The sequence below is a fragment of the Quercus suber genome, unplaced genomic scaffold, assembly GCF_002906115.3.
Source record: "Quercus suber isolate HL8 unplaced genomic scaffold, Cork oak 2.0 scaffold_326, whole genome shotgun sequence".
In the NCBI taxonomy this organism is placed as follows: domain Eukaryota; kingdom Viridiplantae; phylum Streptophyta; class Magnoliopsida; order Fagales; family Fagaceae; genus Quercus; species Quercus suber.
In genome coordinates, this window is record NW_027069779.1 from 266,306 (window position 1) to 284,149 (window position 17,844).

Below are 17,844 nucleotides of genomic sequence, written 5' to 3' on the forward strand. Positions count from 1 at the left end.
AAACTTAATGATACAACTGGAAAATGACCCCAAAAAAAAAAAAAAAAAAAACTTTAAATCCTATTTATATTCCTAGTAAGCCCTATCAAACAATTGTAATCCTTAAATATTTCACCTCATTAGTATTTTCAATATATTCAACTTTCAAATTCTCTCTTCCGTGTCAAATCAAAGCCTGTCTAACCCAATCCCATCCCACTCTAGCACATCAAAATACTAGTAACCAAACACCCTCCTAGAACCCCTTTTAACCCATAATCAACCCCCATGTAATGCTCTCTCTCTCTCTCTCTCTCTCTCTCTCTCTCTCTCTANTTTTTTTTTTTTTTTTGGGTATTTTGGCTTGTACACGAGAGACTTGGAGACTGGAAATTTTTTCAAATTTTTTTGAATTATAAATCGAGTTTTTGAGACTCGAGTTTTTGGTGTTCTCCACGTGAGCAAAAAATGCCACATCAGACCATACAAATCGAGTTTTTGAAACTCGATTTATATGCCAAAATCGAGTCTTTTAGACTCGAAATGCTAGTAAGAAATATAGTTTAGAAACCGGAACAACTAACTAAATAGTTAGAAAAAAAAAATTAGTTAACTATTTTCTCCGTCCCTTAAAGAATCTCCTGCATGGCCCTCTCCATGCAAATGACCTTTCCCTGAAGGTGAAAGACGTATAGGACACCTTTGGCAATTGGTCATTTGGTGACTTATCCTTCGAGATTCCTTTTCAAGTTCGTGACATCATCCGAGCAACCCCTAAACCCTTTTCCTCCTCCCTGAGCGACCTTCCCACCTGGAACTCATCCCCGAATAGCCATTTTGACTCCCACTCAGCCTATCTAATAGCAGCTGAGATTCAACCAATAAATGATACCCCATCTTGGAAACGGCTTTGGAAGGTTCCCACCATCCCTAGAGTTATGACCTTCCTTTGGCTAGCCTACCACAATTGCCTCTCCACTAAAGCACACCTTGTTACTCAACACATCCTTAGTGACGATTCCTGTCCCCTTTGTCACTCAAACCAGGAAACCACCATTCATATCCTCCAAGACTGTCTTGTCATTCCTCCCATCTGGAATGACCTCGCAAACCATAACCTTCCACTCAGTTTTCTTACGTCGAACCTCCCTGATTGGCTCAAACTTATGGCAATCTCCTCATCCATAACCCTAGGCCTCCCACACATCCTCTAGAGAACAACCTTCCCTTTGGCTGTATGGATCATTAGTCAACCCGCAACAAGCTAGTTACAGAAGGCCAGCCTTTTATCTCCCAACTTGTGATCATCAAAATTAGGACTACATCTTAAGAAATTTTTTACACCCTCCCTGCTAAGTCTGCCTACACCAAGAGCAATGTTATTCATATTGGATGGAAGCCCCGTCCCTTTGGTTTCCACAAACTTAACACCGATGGTTCTGCGAAAGTTAACCCGAGCTTGGATTCAGCTGGTGGTGTAATCAGAGATCACAAGCACTCCTGGATTGGAAGTTTCAATAGAGCCATAGGGCACACGCATTCATTGGCTACTAAGGCCTTGGCCTCTCTCTTGCAAGAAGCTTAAAAATTAAAAAATTATTGATCGAAACTAATGCCCAAGTCGTTGTCAATATTATTACCTCTCATAGCGTTGACTCATCACACCCTTATAATGGTCTCATTTTTTATTGCAGGTCCATCCTCCATCATTTTAAGGAAGCTCACCTGTACCACATTCACCGTGAAGGAAATCATTATGTGGATATTTTGGCTACAGAAGGAGCACTTAATCCAAACTCCCTTGTTTCTCATTCCAATCCTCCTTCTTGTATTTTGTACCAGCTCTTAGTTGACACTTGGGGTGTTTCATACCCTAGACTTTGGAACACTCTTTCTAAATAACTAAAATTTGCTAAGAATTTTGTTAGTTGCCCGGTTAGGAAAGAATATATAATACTAACATCTCGAGTTTTCAAAACTCGAGATCCAAAGTTTTTAAAACTCCTTCTTACCGTTTTTCATTTGCTGACTCGGACAAATTTGTCGACTCGGATCTCGAGTTTTGAAAACTCGCTAAATAGAACTCGATTTTATAAAACTCGAGTTCTAGTTAACGTTTTTCATTTTACCCAGTTTTAGAAACACTCTTTGCACAAACATAAAACCTAAAAACAGTCTCAAAGAATAGCGACTCTCAGTCACACTCACGCCCAAATTTTCAAACTTCCAAAATTTCAAAATCACTCACTCTCACTCCCAAATCAGCGACCCCTGTGCTCTCAGTCTCCACGGCTGTCTTCGGCTTTGTTTATCTTCGCCGTTCTTCAGTCTTCTGCTTTGTATCTTCGTCGTTCTTCATCTCGCTTGCTAGGTAACAGTTCTCCGTTCCTCTTTTACTGAATTTATGTTATAGAATTAGGCTTTTTGCATGGTGGGTTACGCATTGTTAGAAATGTAAATGTTAGAACTCATTCTTTGATGTTGTTTGGTAATGGGTTGTTGATAATGAGTCTAGATGCTGTTTTTTTTTTTTTTTTTTTGAATTGTTTGCTGGTGGAGATTTTTACTGACCCACACTGTTTCTATAATTTATGACTTGGTCTTTGGGTAAGTGATATAAATATGTTACATGGGGATTTGATTAAGAAATTTGTTAAATTTCGTACTAATTTTTTTTTTTTGGGTTTCTGGAAAATCTGTATGAAAATGGAAAGAAAGAAAGTAAGAAATGAAAGAGGCATGAAATGAGGAAATGAAAGTGAAGGGAGAAAGAGAAGAGACGCGGGTAGGCAACTACCATTCTGACCTAACACAGTAAATGGGTCCCACCAGGTTGTGCAAAATTTTGAGTTATAAAGACCAAGATATGAAGCCAAACAAGTTTTAGCTTGAGTGAGTGAAAAAATAGAGTTAGAGAAATAAGTTACGAAAACTGAGTTTGAGTGATGAGAAATGAGATATGAAAACTAAGTATTGAGTTAGGAGCAAACCAAACGGGCCCTTAGTTTTCATATCTCAGTACTCAGTTTTCATAACTTAAACTCAAAATCCATAACTCATCACCCAAACTCCACTGTCACTCAAAAATTCCAACACTTTTGTTTGGTCACAAAACTCAGTCATGTATCTCAATTTTTTAACTTCACTTTTTGCCAAAATGATGGACCCACCCACTGACACTGCAAAGAAGAATATGGTTGCTATCCGCGTCTTCAAACCCAGCTCCACCACCACCAACGGCAAATCCAGAAATCCACAACCATAACCACCACCACCAACAGCCTTCAACACAACCACAACCTCCACCAAAAAATCCAAATGAATCAAAAATCTAAACCCACCAACAGCCCTCAACCAAATGTATTTGATTGAAGAAGAAAAAAAGAAAAAGAAAAAAGAAGAAGCATTATGTCTCACCGCGTTACAACCATCACCACGTGAAGAAAAAAAAAAAAACAACTAAGAGAAGAAACTAGAGTGAAGAAGAAAGAAAGAAAGAAAGAAAGAAAAGAAAAAAGAAAAGAGAGAAGAAAGCATCAGGTCTCATCACCGGCGAAGCTTCCGATCCCCTATCGCCTATCGAATCCCCGGCAAAGCATCAGGTCTCATCAACCCATCTCTATCTCCATCTCTATCTCTCTATCTTCTCCCTCCCTTCAACCCACAGCCTCTCATTGGCACCATCAACCACTACCAATCCACCACCACTAACTCATAATTGATGTCCACGGCGAAGTACAAGCTAATGTCCACGGTGAAGGGTCTAGTCTGAGCTTGGATCAGAGACCTAAATCACGACTTGTGGTTGATCAGAGACCCAAATCGCTAAGCTTAATGGTGACGACTTGTGGTTGCTCGTGATGGTGATGACTGGTGTGGTGGTGGCGCCGGCTTGTGGAGGAGCAATGAAGGGTAAGTGAGAAGAGAGAGCTCTGGGTAAAAGAAAACAAAAATGAAGAAGGAGAAGAGACAGAGAAGAACTGGGTGGAGAGAGAGACGTTACTTGATAGGACAAGTCATACGGGTGGGCTCCACAAGGTCAAAAATTTTACGGAATTGCCACTGAGTTATGTAACTCAGAAACAAAAAACACCATTTTCTTGTTTCTGGTTTTCATCACTCTCACTCAACCCAAACTGAGTTTGAGTGATGAAAACAAGGAGAGGAAATCAAGCCAAACACTCAGTTTTCAGTGGGTCCCACGTAATTCTCAGTTTAAGTGATGAGAACTGTGTCATATGACTCAAAACAAGGCTAATCCAAATAGGGCCTTAGAATCATTACCATTATAGAGCAAGATATATATTAAATGACAATGATCTTATTTTCGAAATATAGAAATCATCTGTGTAATCAAAACTATATCCTGGCTGTGACTTGTCACTGAAATAAAATGATCCTATCGAATAAGGCGCAGAGTAGTGCAACCCAAAATCTGACATCTGGAGAAGATGAGGGCAAAATTAAAATGTTGGTTTGAAACTTTCGATTTCAACTTGCCTAAATCCCAAACTAAAAGAATAAAGCCCAAATAATTTGCTTCAGTGAAGGATCTAAAATCAATGATATTCGAACACCAAAACCATATCCTTAGGAAGTTTGGGGTACTGAAGTCATTCAAATCCAAGAAACAAAAAACCACATATGAAAAGAAAGAAAGAAGAAAAACAAAATTAGAGGTACCGACACCGTAGAATGACCCCCAAATTCAATACGCAACTTGTATCTTATGATCTATCACACTCGTAATTGCTGTTTCCCACCTGGCCAAAATAGCTAACTATTTTTTTTTCTCAAACTATCTAGTTAGTAGTTTCAGTTTTGAAACTATATTATTTAGTAGCACCTCGAGTCTTAGAGGGTCGATGTTGGCACATAAAAATCGAGTTTCTAACACTCGAGGTCCAACCCTTGTAACCAAATAAAAGAAGAACCAGAACAGAGAAGGGGGATAAGCCAGAGAAAAAAAAAAAAAAAAAAGCCCAGAATGAGAAGAACGCAGAGAAAAAAAAAAAAAAAAACGGAGAAGATCCAGATCGGATCACCTCGCGCGTCCCACAGGCGCGCCGCGGACCCAGGCGCGGCCGCGAGCCCAGGGGCGGCCAGCGCGCGGGCCCAGCGCAGCCCAGGCCGCGCGAGCCCAGCCAGGCGCGCGAACCCAGGCCGCACCTACGCCCAGGCAGCGCCCGCCCAGACCGCGCGCCAGCCGCGGCCGCGCCTGGCTGGTGAGGTGGAGCTCTTCTCTCCCTCTGAGCTCTTTCCCTCCCTCTGATCTGAGTTTGATTGAGATGCATGGATTTAAATTTTGAAATTTGTTTTTGGTATTTTCGCTGGTTATAGACTTAGAATTTATAAATTTTTTTTTTTATTGGAACTCGAGTGTTAGAAACTCGATTTTTATGTCCCAACACCGAGCCTCTAAGACTCGAGGTGCCTACTAAATAATATAGTTTCAAAACTGAAACTACTAACTAGATAGTTTGAGAAAAAAAAATAGTTAGCTATTTTGCCTTCCCACCTGTCTTGTTCTCAAACACATAAATGATAAATCATAAACGGACTAGTGCAGCTTGAATGGTAGGTTTGAAACATATGGTTAGTGTGCATGTTGACTGGTAGCTTTCTATGTGAAAGGCTGTACATTTGTCACCCGAAGCTTCAGATTAAAGTCTTGAAACTGAATGCTTAAGGACTAAGGCAAAGGCTATATTCCGGCATAGATTTTTTCTCTTATATATGCCACCAAACTAGTTTCGTTAAGTTTTTCTAAAATCGGGTGNAATCACCATCAAATCTATAAGGGATCGTGCATATTCCTCAGAGACATTAGTCTTTGCTGTTTTCACTAACTCTAAAGCGTATTCTATAGGATTCTGACAAAGCTTCCCAACAGTAGTTAGAATTGCTGAGGCTACAATTGCATTGCCATAGTACCCTGCTGGTAATCGAGGACAAAATCTATCTCGTACATTAACAATATATATTAAGCGCACATCATCCTCCGGGTTTAGTCGAAGTGCAATTGTATGACACCGCCACATACACGCTGTTAATATTTCAGATCTTGAACATTTTTGCAAATAGTGATAATTTTTTCAATAGTGGATATTTGTGTTGAGCCATAAAGAAAGAGCAGCAAGTCATGCCATTGGAAGCGTTGGACAAGCCGTCATTTGTGTCGGCTACTTCATCAAATTCATGATGTGTGCATGTTACTCTTGGGGGGTCTCTAGCATTGACGAGCTCCCTTTGCCACACAGGTAGAATGGAAGGGGCAGTTGCGCCTTGTGCCGTCTCACCCATGGCATTCATGAATTGAACTATGCCTATTCCATCAGTCATGACATGGTTGAAACGTAAGGCAAAAAATAAAACTTCTGCACTTTAGTCTTGTCACCTATACCGATAAGCATGAGCACACAAATATGTAAGCAGATCGTTATTTTCATTAAAATATTTCTTAATTATTGCATTTTATGATAATTTGACTATTGTGAGCACATTGGCAGTCAAGAATTGAGGATTTAACATACAAGCTACTTGATCTTTGTAAGTTAATTTTCCATTTTCCATATGAAATGTGCACAATATCGAATGAGCACATCTTTTGAAATTTTTGTGCTGGTTGTCGATGACACCAAGTATGATCAATTATGTGGACACGTTTAAGCTAGCCTATAAGGAAAATTGCCCCTTCGTCTTACATTACGGACTGATTACTTCAATTAACGGGCCTATTATTATGTGAAATGTGAGCTTATTGCTACTGAGTATTTAATAATTACTCAGATTATAGCTGACTTAAACTTAAAACTTAAGTCTAAATCAAACAATTTTAAACCTTTTTATTGAACCACATAAACTCATTTATATGTTACTGTCTATGGTATTGTATGTTTACTCGAATAAAACTAAATTTGGCATCTACACAAAACGATGAATAACAGATCAAATCACTTCGGTTTAACTGTTATTGTTAAAATGTATAGAACCTCAAGCATACATTACCTGAATAAGCAACAATGGGCAATTAAGCATTTCTCCAGAGCCAGGAACATCAAAGAGTAGCTCATCCATAAACGAGAAGGGAGGATAGGGTGCATCACCAAAGTGGTCTAGTGTAACATCAGCCTCGATAAATATGGCACCCTCACCTGTACATTCAACGATGAACTTTGAGTCTGGCCCTTCCCTAAGCCTACCTGCAAATGGGTAATAAAACACAAGTGTTTGTGCTAGTGCTTCTCTGATGACAATTACAGGGTCTTTCCCTTGCATTGAGTGACCAAAGCGATTAAACTGTATGACAGGAATTTGACATCGTTCCATATCATCAACGTCGGAAAGTGGTTTAAATTTGTGGTGAGTTGGCTTGGCTGGAGCTATTAGTTGTGGTTCAGACCTCCTAACTTTGAACACTAGAGAAGTGGGTGACGGTGCCCGAATTGCCATTGGTACAAAAATGGTTGTGTGATTGAAATCGGTGATAAAGAAATAATACTGATAAAAACAAAATTTTGATTATGCAACAATGAGAATGATTGAGATACTCCGGATATGGGCTACTGAATAAATCCACTTTGTTGATTTATACTGTTCTTTTTTTTTTTTTTTTTGCAAAAAGTTGATTTATACTGTTGAGTGATAAGAAAGTCAGTATATATTTATATATGATTACATTGTACTTGTAATCTAAAATTCCAATTTAGACAAACAAAAAATGACAAATGTTTTGCAAAGAGTGGTAAATATTGTACATTTTTTGCAAGTGTTTACGATATTTGTCACTTTTTATGGGTCTATAATGTAAATTTATATAATAATGCCAAGTAAATTTAACTTTACAAAGACAGAATTTCTCTCAATTTCGGATTACAAACACAAAGAAAAACGAGGAGAGACTCCATAGAAAGAAAAAATAGAGACGGTGTTTACAATAGAAGTTCTTTAGAATATACACAAAAAAGAGATGTGTTCAAAGGACGGCTTAAAACGAAATGAAGCTCTTCAAAGTAAGTAATTCTTTGGATCATCCTATAGGAGCTTGTGACCAAAGAAAGAAAAATAATGGGGATAAAAAACAAGATGATGGGTGTCTAACATTTCATTTGGAAGTTGATAAAAAAAAAATAGGATGAATAAAAAAAGAATAGTGTCCCTCTCTCTCTTAGTTTCTTTTCTATTATTTTTCTTTAAGTAATTAACGAGAATGGCCATAGATGAAAACCTTGTGAATATCAAAGTGTCTCTCATTTCACTTTTGAAATGGACACTTCATATTTGAGGGTGAAATTTTAGTAACTTCCTCAAACTGATCAGTGTATAAGTTAGGGCCAAGATGGGCAAATGCCCCTTTCACACAAAAAATCCAGCAAAATGTCATCTTTCTCAAACTAATTAGGAAAATGTACCTGTTTTGAAACTCGATTTTCTAAAAATCTAGTTTCAATTTTAAACTCAATTTTTGGACATTCTAGTTATAGCAAATTGAAAAATTAAAAAAAAAAAAAAAAAAAAAATTAGAACTTGAGTTCTAAGGTACTCGAGTTCCATGAACTCAAGTACCATGTGAATAACTCGAGCTATAGAACTCGAGTTACTTGAAAAAATTTAAGTGGAACTCGAGTTCCATGAACTCGAGTACTTCACATGGTACTCGAGTTCCAATATATATATATATATATTCCTAAGTTCACGTTCGCTATAACTCGATGTTCCTAAAATCGAGCTTTACATTTGGAACTCGATTTTAAAAAAATCAAGTTTAAAAACATGGGCATTTTCCTAATTAGTTTCAGACATGAGGCATTTTGCTTGATTTTTTGTGTGAAAGGGGTATTTGCCCATTTTGGCCTATAAGTTAGACATGTGACAACGACCACCACCCATAAAACTTCACCTTACAAGTGTGCATTAAAATACTAGAATTCAATAATAATTCTCTAAAAGTGATCCAGTTTTATATAAAAACTTCATTAACTAACCTCTTTTAAACAAAAGCTAATCGTTCAACATAATTAATCTCTAATAAAACAACTTAAACAATTTGCCTAGAAAATCACAATTGACAAATAAATTGAAAATTTTCAAATATTCCATTAGTCACTAAACACTAGTGTCAAATCCTAATACTCTTGTCACACACACCACATCAACAAAGCCCAAACTTGTTACTCCAAAAAACCTCGACCAAAAAAAAAAAAAAAAAAAACTTAATCTCTCTTCTCTAACTGGATTGCTTTTGTCTTTTTCTTTTTTTTGGGATAAAATTCATAGGCTTGAAAATAGTATCTTAGTTCAATTGGAAAATTAGCAAATAATTTTCCATGAATTCCAAATTATCAAAGCTTTCAATGGACTTGAAACGATGCACATATCCAATCAAATTTCATGTACTTAAAAATCTTTAGGATTGTGCTCACACTATATCCCTTTGACTAGGTTTAGAATCACAAGTATGCCAATACTACATCCCAGAAGAAAGACGTTTTTGTACCAATGTATTCCCTTATTGATGAGGTCCACACATCCACTTTACATTGGAACTCTTGGAACTCTAGGATCAAGCTGCATGCACTATGCAAGTTTGGAACGTGATACACTAATTGTAATGTCTAAAAAATTGGTACTCTATTTAATGCATTAAGTTGATATATCACATGCTTGTGTAGCATTGATTATATACTTTGGTTACTCCAGATTGAGTTGTGTAACCATTATTGATGTTGTGCATGTTGATATTCATTGGAATCATTGCTTGTTGTGCTTATTGATGAACATGTTTGAATGATCAATCCAATGATTTATTGATCATTATAGTCGAATTTTGACGTTTAGCATATGGTTATGTTCTGTGGTTTAATCATATTATTTTGGATCGATATTCTTGACGGTTTTGTTTATTTTATATTATTTCACTATAAAAAACTGGTTCTACAGCTGCATTTTTTTCTAGTGGTTTTGAAAACCGTCATTATAGGAGACCTAAAACAATGCTTTTAGAAACTGCCACAATATGTTGATCTATTACGGCAATTTAAAGCTGTCACTTTTTAAACCGCTGCTATAAATACCTTACTGTAGCGCTTTAAGAAACTGACACAATAGGTAGAGCTATTATAGCATTTTAAAACCGTCGCTATATATAGGTTTTAACATTTCTCATATTTTAAAAAGTGCCAAAATAGGGTTTCAAACTGCTAGGAAAAAACCATTGGGATAGCCCATTTGGACCTATGTCGGCAGTTTTTAGGGTTGTAGCCGTGGTTTAAAAAACGTTGCTATAGCCCCAGTTTTTGTAGTGTTTGTCTCCAATGTGTTTTATGAGATTGTTGATGTTCATAGGAAAGACAGATAAATTAAGGTTGTAGAGTACTTATTAGGGTTCAAGTTTGTCTATATTTCATTGGTTACATTTAGCACTTGATTATGTATTAAGGTATTCATTAAAATTTCACTTGCTTCTTTCATTGCCTATCCCTTTAGTAATAGCTGGATCTACTACTACCTCGTCCATTGAGTATAAGAGAGCAAATGTAAAACTGGAAATCTTGTTCTTTCTCTGTGGTCTTTCCTCTTTCAATCACTTGAACTGATCCAACTTAGAATCTGCTAATCGGCTTAGGCAAAACCCGGAGTCTCTTGCTTGAACCTCATTCTCCAATCTTAAATAAGGCCGGAACGGTGGCATAAAAGCCTTGGAATGGCTACCGTGCCTGAATCGACTCACCATTATTATTAGGCCTTTTGACTCCAACAATAGGTAAGATCTATTGCCTCTCCAAAAGGGTTTCATTTTCTGTAGAATTTTGCTGGCAATTGACTTTAGATTTAGTAGTTTTTTTTTTTATTATATTATTATTATTATTATTATTATTTTATAAGAAAGTGTAATAGTCTGCACATTACTAATCACTCTATTTTTATCTTTAGAATGAAGAATTTTCGCATTAATAACAAAGAACACAAGTTGAATACTAGATACAAACTTGGCTAATAATAAAACATAAATGCACATTAAAAAAAACGATTGTTTTATAGCTCAAAATAAAGTTATAATGAGGGCTTCTCACAATAGTTATATAATTAAGATATATCTAATAACACCCAATATAATTCTCAAAAAAAAGAAAAAAGAAAAAGAAAAAAAAGGCACCCATATAAAACTTAGCACGCGCTTACATATATAACACACAATAATACAATCCAATCTAATCAAAATTATTGAATCCACACTGATGAGGAACTAAAAAATCGAACCTATCTTTAACTTGTCTATAGGAGTCGTCCAAAGCTGAAGACCAATCCAACATAAAAGATCGTCCATATCCTGAAGGTCGTCCATAGAAGCAATGGTCGTCCATCTGTGGAGAACACAAACGACTCCCCAACACTTAGGAAAATTTCCAGAGAGGTATTTGTCTACAACAGCTGGTATTTTGGACCACATGTTACCATTTAGAGAATGACTAAAACCCTTATTCATCGCTATGACAGTTGTGGAGGATAAGGTTTATTATTATAACTTCTATAGCAGTTATGAAAGTTAAAGGTTGAATCATCGGAACCTCCACAAATGTTGGAGCAGTTACTAAACAAGTAACAGCCCTAAGGCCAACTATATAAGGACTCATCTAGACAAAATAAAGGTAAGTTTTTCACTATTAGAAAAGAGGTTGAGAATTCCTAAGTTTCGAGAGAACAAAAACTAACTTAAGCATCGGAGGGTCCTTGGCCGGTCCACCCCAGTCACCTTTGATCTTTTCTTCTTCTTTTTTTCATTTCAGGCCTTCCAGGCAACCATCAGACCACCAAAATTCGGAGCATTCAGCCTACTGATTCTATGCATTATCAATTGGTGCCATCTGTGGGAAGGAGAAACTTCGAGTTTTTGCAGTTTTATCATTCTCTGACAAAAGGCTGTATGGTTTGGACAAGATTAAGGCCACTAACCCGGGCCACCAAGATTGCAATCAGGGCCTAGCACGCAGCCGCCTTCCATCCAGCATATACAGTCTATGGCAACCGCCATGGCGGAGTTAACTCGTCAGAACCAAGAGTTGACTCTAGAGATAGAGAGGCGGCGACATGAAGGATATGCTAAAGGGCAAGCCCAGAGTTAAGAAGATAGAAGGGGAAATGCTAAGCCCAAAAGTCAATCAAGGGGCACCACTTCACGAAGGGTGCCACACTTGGAGAAGGAGATGGATCGGATGAGGAAGGTTATGGACGAGATAAAGGAGAACATGAGAAGAGCAAATCCCGTAGAGATTTGTTCATCGAACAGAGTCCCTTTCATGGCTTTCATCAATGGCCATCCTTACCTCCAAAATTCAAAATGCCTTCCTTGATTCATATAATGAAACGCGTGATACTTCTGATCATATTGCTACTTTTAGACTACAATGCATTTCCAAGGGTTCTAGACAGATATGTATAGAGCCTTCCCTACCATCTTTAAAGGGCCAGCACGAGTGTGGTTCAGCAAGATACCTCCAAGCACAGTGAGTTCTTTGAAGAGTTGAGTAAGTTGTTTGTCAATAACTTCATCGGAGGACAAAGGCATAAGCACTCCTCGTCTAGCTTGTTAATTATAGAGCAAGGAGAGAATGAAAGTCTGCGGTCCTTCATTACTCGTTTTAACAGGGAAGCTTTGACAGTAGATGAGGTGGATGACAAACTATTATTGGCGGCCTTCCATAACGGGGTTAACTCGGACTTGTTCATCCACAAGCTTTATGAGAAAGAGCCTCAGTCCATGTCTGAACTCGTCCATTCAGCCTAAAACTTTATAAATGCAGAAGACGCAATCATAGCTAAGAAGAGGAAGAGAGCTGAGAGAATGGAAAACCCCACGCGCCACTCTGAACAAGGGTCTTGTCCAAAGAAGGGATGAACGGATGATAAGAAGGATCAAGAAAACAAGAAGGCAGGCCTTTCGGCAAGGAATCAGAATTATACACCCTTGAATGCCCCACTTGATTAGGTGTTCATGCAAATCAAGGATGATCCTTCCTTGAAATGGCCAAAGAAGATGAAAAGAGATTCTAATAAGCGCAATAAGAATAAATATTACCGCTTCCATAGTGATCATGGGCATAACACGAACGAGTGTTATGACTTGAAGCAGCAGATCGAGAATCTCATTAGACAAGGAAAGTTGAGGCACTTCGTTAGAAGGGATCATAAAGATGAGAAGTTGAAGGAAAAGATGGAAGAATCATCGAGGCCCCCACTTGGAGAAATAAGGGTTATCATAGGAGGGACTTCGACAGAATAGTCTTCCAAGTCAAAGAAGATGTATCTCAAAGTAGTGCAAAACGTCCAACTCTCTAGACGATCCCCAAGGACGAGAGTGACAAATGAGCCAACCATTTCATTCACAGTCGAGGAAGCTGAAAGAATCCATCATCCCCATGACGATGCAATTGTCATTACCTTACTCATCGTGGATTATACAACTAGAAGAGTGTTGGTGGATAACTGAAGTTCAGCAGATTTATTGTATTACCTTGCCTTCCAGCAGATGAGGCTGGGACGAGATCAACTTCGTCCGGTATGTTCACTATTGATAGGATTTTGAGGGATGAAAGTGCAACCTGTAGGCACCATTACATTACTTGTGGTGGTGGGATCATACCCGCAGCAGATAACCAAGGAAAAAATTTCCTTGTGGTGGATTGCTCATCCTCATACAATGCCATCATCAGAAGGCCAACCTTAAATAGTTAGAAGGCAGTAACATCTACCTACTATCTATCAGTCAAATTTCCTACAGAGTACGGGATAGGACAAGCACAAAAAGATCAGTTGGTAGCAAGAGAATGTTATTTAGCCATGTTGGATTTGGATGAGCACATGCAGACAATGAATATTGAAGAGAGAAGGTTTGTTGCAGAGCCCATTTAGGTACTGGAAGATGTTCTTTTGTAAGAAGATGACCTTGAAAAATTCACCAGAGTTGGAACAAGCATGAAGGAAAAGACGAAGCAAGGCCTCGTCCAGTTTTTGAAGAAGAATATTGCTTTTTTTCCATAGAATCATGAAGATATGCCAGGAATTGATCAAAATGTGATTACTCATCGATTGAACATGTATCCCTCTTCCAAGCCTGTTCGTTAGAAGAAGAAGGTGTTTGATCTTGAGCGAGACAACGCTATTAAGGAAGATGTCCAGAAGTTAACCACAGTCAATTCATTCGGGAGGTCTATTACTCAGATTGGTTAGCCAATGTGGTAATGGTCAAGAAAGCGAATGGCATCATGGACTTCACTGACTTGAACAAAGCTTGCCTAAGGATAGTTATCCTTTGCCACGCATTGATCAGTTGGTGGATTCCACAGCCGGTCATCAGTTGCTAAGTTTCATGGATGCTTTCTCGGGATATAATCAGATAAAGATAAACGAGACAGACCAAGAAAAAACATCCTTCATTACTAGTCAGGGTTTATTTTGCTATAAGGTAATATCTTTTGGTTTGAAGAACACTGGGGCAACTTATCAAAGGTTGGTTAACCACATGTTTTGTCCATAGATAAGATGAAATGTGGAAGTATATGTGGACAACATGCTTATGAAGAGCTTGGACGAAGAAAAACATCTGGAAGACCTCTAAGAGACCTTTGAGACGCTTCGACGATACAAAATGAAGCTGAATCCGAATAAGTGTGCATTTGCAGTGTCATCAGGAAAGTTTCTAGGATTTATAACCACCAAAGAACATCAAGGAAGTCCAATCCCTCACTAGACGAGTTGCAGCCCTGAACAGGTTTGTTTCAAAAGCCACAGATAAGTGTTTACCCTTCTTCAAAATTCTTAAGAAGGCATTCGCGTGGATGGATGAGTGTCAAAAGGCCTTCCAGGATCTTAAAAGCTATCTCACCACAACTCCACTGTTAAGCTCATCCGTGCTAGGAGAAGAATTGTATTTATACTTGGCGGTATCCCCACATGCCGTAAGTTTAGCATTGATCAGAGAAGAAGGGAAGGTGCAGAAGCCTGTGTACTACACCAGCCGAGCACTTAGGGGAGCGAAAGGACGATATCCACTGATGAAAAAATTGGCTTTCGCACTAGTAACAGCTTCTAGAAAGTTAAGACATTACTTCCAAGCTCATGTCATCAACGTCATGACGGACCACCTACTCAAGAAGGCAATGAACAAGTTAGAAGCCGCAGGACGACTAATCCAGTGGCCAGTCGAGCTCAGTGAATTTGATGTCAGATACCGACCAAGGAATGCAATAAAGGCTCAAGCTCTAGCAGATTTAATTGCAGAATTCACTCCGAGTTATGAAAACTTAGACGAGATGGAAGGCAGTAAAAAATGGGTCGTCCATGTTGACGGTTCATCTACAAAATAAACATGAGGAATAGGAGTTGTTTTGCAATCACCACAAGGAGATATATTGAAGCATAAGGTTCGCTTGTAGTACCTAACAACAAACAATGAAGTGGAGTACGAAGCTCTTCTTAAAGGGTTGGAAATAGCCAAATCTGTAGAAGCAGACTCAATACTCGTCTTGGGAGACTCTCAGTTAGTCATAGACCAAGTAAATGGGACGTGTGAAGCCAAGGAAGATAGAATGAAGAGATATTTAAAGAAGGTGGTACGCCTTATGAAGAAATTCAAAGAAACTGATTTTGTTCAAATCCCAAGGGAAGAGAATATAAAAGTAGATACTCTGGCCAAGGAAGCCTCCATGAATGAAGTAATGGACGAGTTTGATGAAATTCAATACATGCCAAGCATAGACCTCCCAGAAATGTTGCAGATAGAAGGTGAGGAAAATTTGATAACCCTGATAATATCATACTTGAAAGACGGAAGGCTTCCAGAAGGGAAGGACAAAGCCAAAAAGCTCAGGGTTAAGTCAGCCAAGTATATCCTTATGGACGAAGTGTTATACAAAAGAGATTTTTTCCAGCCTTACCTAAGATGTTTAGCTTCAGACGAGGCGAATTACGTATTGAGGGAAGTTCATGAAGGAGCATGTGGTAACCACTCAGGAGCCAGATCACTCGTCCATAAGGTCATCCATGCAGGATACTATTGGCCCACCATCCAAGCTGATGCTAAGGCATATGTTAAGGTATGTGATCAATGTCAACGTTTTAGTAATATTCCTAGACAATCATCAGAGTATGGCCCCTTGGCCTTTTGCACAATGGGATTTGGATATTTTGGGCCCCTTTCCAACTGGAACTAGACAGATGAAGTTTTTGGTAGTAGGAATAGATTATTTCACTAAATGGGTGGAAGCTGAACCCTTAACCAAGATTACACAACAGAATGTTAAAAAATTCATGTGGAAAAGCATTGTATGCAGATTTAGAGTACCTAGAATTCTAGTGTCTGACAACGGATGACAGTTCGACAACACACCTTTTAGGGAATTTTGTGAATAACTTGGAATCAAGAACCATTACTCCTCACTCTCCTACCTACAGGCCAATAGACAAGTAGAAGTAGCAAAGGGATCCTTGTTGAAAATCATCAAGACTCGGCTTGAAGGGGCAAAGGGAGTATGGCCGGATGAACTACCAGGTGTTTTGTGGGCTTACAGAACAACAGTGAAGACTCCTATGGGGGAAATTCCTTTTAAACTAGCTTACGAAAGTGAAGCTGTTATACCTACAGAGGTGCACATGGCTAGCCATAGGGTGATTAAGTACCAAGATGAAGAAAACAAGGAACAGCTTCATCTTAACCTCGATCTTCTAGACGAGGTGAGGATAGACGCGGAGCAGAGATTAGCAAGGTACAAAAATCTTATGACTAGGTAATATGACGCAATGGTGAAACCCAGACGCTTCAACATTGGAGACCTCATCCTTAAAAGGGTCTCTATGGCAACCAAAAACCCGGCTCATGGAAAGCTAGGGCCTAATTGGGAAGGACCTTATAGGATTATCAACTACAAAAGGCGGGGGTCATACTACTTGGAAGTCCTAGATGGACAAAAGTTAGAGTACCCTTGGAATGTGGAGCACATGAGGAGGTATTACCAGTAAAGGGTCAACTTGGACGAACATCACTAGGGACGAGCAATATGGGCGAGGTGGAAGTTATGTTTTTTCTTTTTTTCATGTTTACCCATATTTATTACTACTGTGTGTTTTAAATATTTTAAGTCCTTAAAAATGAAGTCCTTAATAAAGCACATTAGTTTCTAACTTTTGCGCTCTTTATGGACGACATTGTATTGGACAAGTTTATGCACTTTGTTTTAATTCCCACCATGCTTTTGGACGATGTTTACGTATGTATTTCTAGTGTGGATTTTCAATGTACCTAATGTTATGAGAATCTCTTATTTTGTGATTTTGTTCAAACTAATCCGCAAGACCAAAGACGAATGAAATCTCTGGACGCAGGGATATAACGTTTGTAAGCTTTCCTTAGAAAAAGAATAAAGCAAAGAAAAATAAACCTAAGGTATATCCATCTAAGCACTTGATGAGGTAAAACCTGAGGTACTTTCGTCTAACCAATGGACGAGGAAAAACTCTCGTGTATATGTCCATTGATGAAATTAAACCAGCCAAACAATCCTATCTATGGACTAGTAAGTGCTGGAAATAGCTTTTACTAAAGACAAATATACAGTCATCCCACGCTTGGACGAATAGTAAAAAAAAGCTAAATCAAATGTATAGATGGATTAAACTGGCAAAAATGAATGCCATCTATAGACGAGCCGTACTAAATGACATGCTGACATAAAGCATATTTTAACATGGACGATGTTGATAAAAATTTGTTCATGTACTCAAGATAGGGTAAAATGTCCTTACAAGTGGACGAACCACACCACCACAAAAAATAAGATAGATAAAAATGAACAAATCTTGTTCATAAAACCA

At 38.3% G+C, this 17,844-nt stretch overlaps 1 protein-coding gene and 1 pseudogene across 1 annotated transcript; one reads left to right on the top strand and one right to left on the bottom strand.

Annotated features, from left to right (window-relative positions):
- Positions 1–3,021: 3,021 nt before the first annotated feature.
- Positions 3,022–7,431, bottom strand: LOC112020550 (benzyl alcohol O-benzoyltransferase-like; annotated as a pseudogene).
- Positions 7,432–14,813: 7,382 nt separating this feature from the next.
- LOC136071563 (uncharacterized) lies at positions 14,814–16,992 on the top strand. The gene is made up of 4 exons (XM_065783019.1): positions 14,814–15,324; positions 15,433–16,070; positions 16,429–16,739; positions 16,788–16,992. The coding sequence occupies exons 1-4, from the start codon at positions 14,814–14,816 to the stop codon at positions 16,990–16,992; spliced, it is 1,665 nt and encodes a 554-aa protein (XP_065639091.1).
- The last annotated feature ends 852 nt before the right edge of the window (positions 16,993–17,844 follow it).

Excerpts from the sequence above, each read along its gene's own strand:
- LOC136071563 (XM_065783019.1), top strand. The coding sequence starts at position 14,814 with ATGGATGAGTGTCAAAAGGCCTTCCAGGATCTTAAAAGCTATCTCACC. Across the intron at positions 16,071-16,428 it reads ATGCTAAGGCATATGTTAAG|GCCAATAGACAAGTAGAAGT; the intron begins GTATGTGATCAA and ends TCCTACCTACAG. Across the intron at positions 16,740-16,787 it reads GCGGAGCAGAGATTAGCAAG|ACGCTTCAACATTGGAGACC; the intron begins GTACAAAAATCT and ends GGTGAAACCCAG.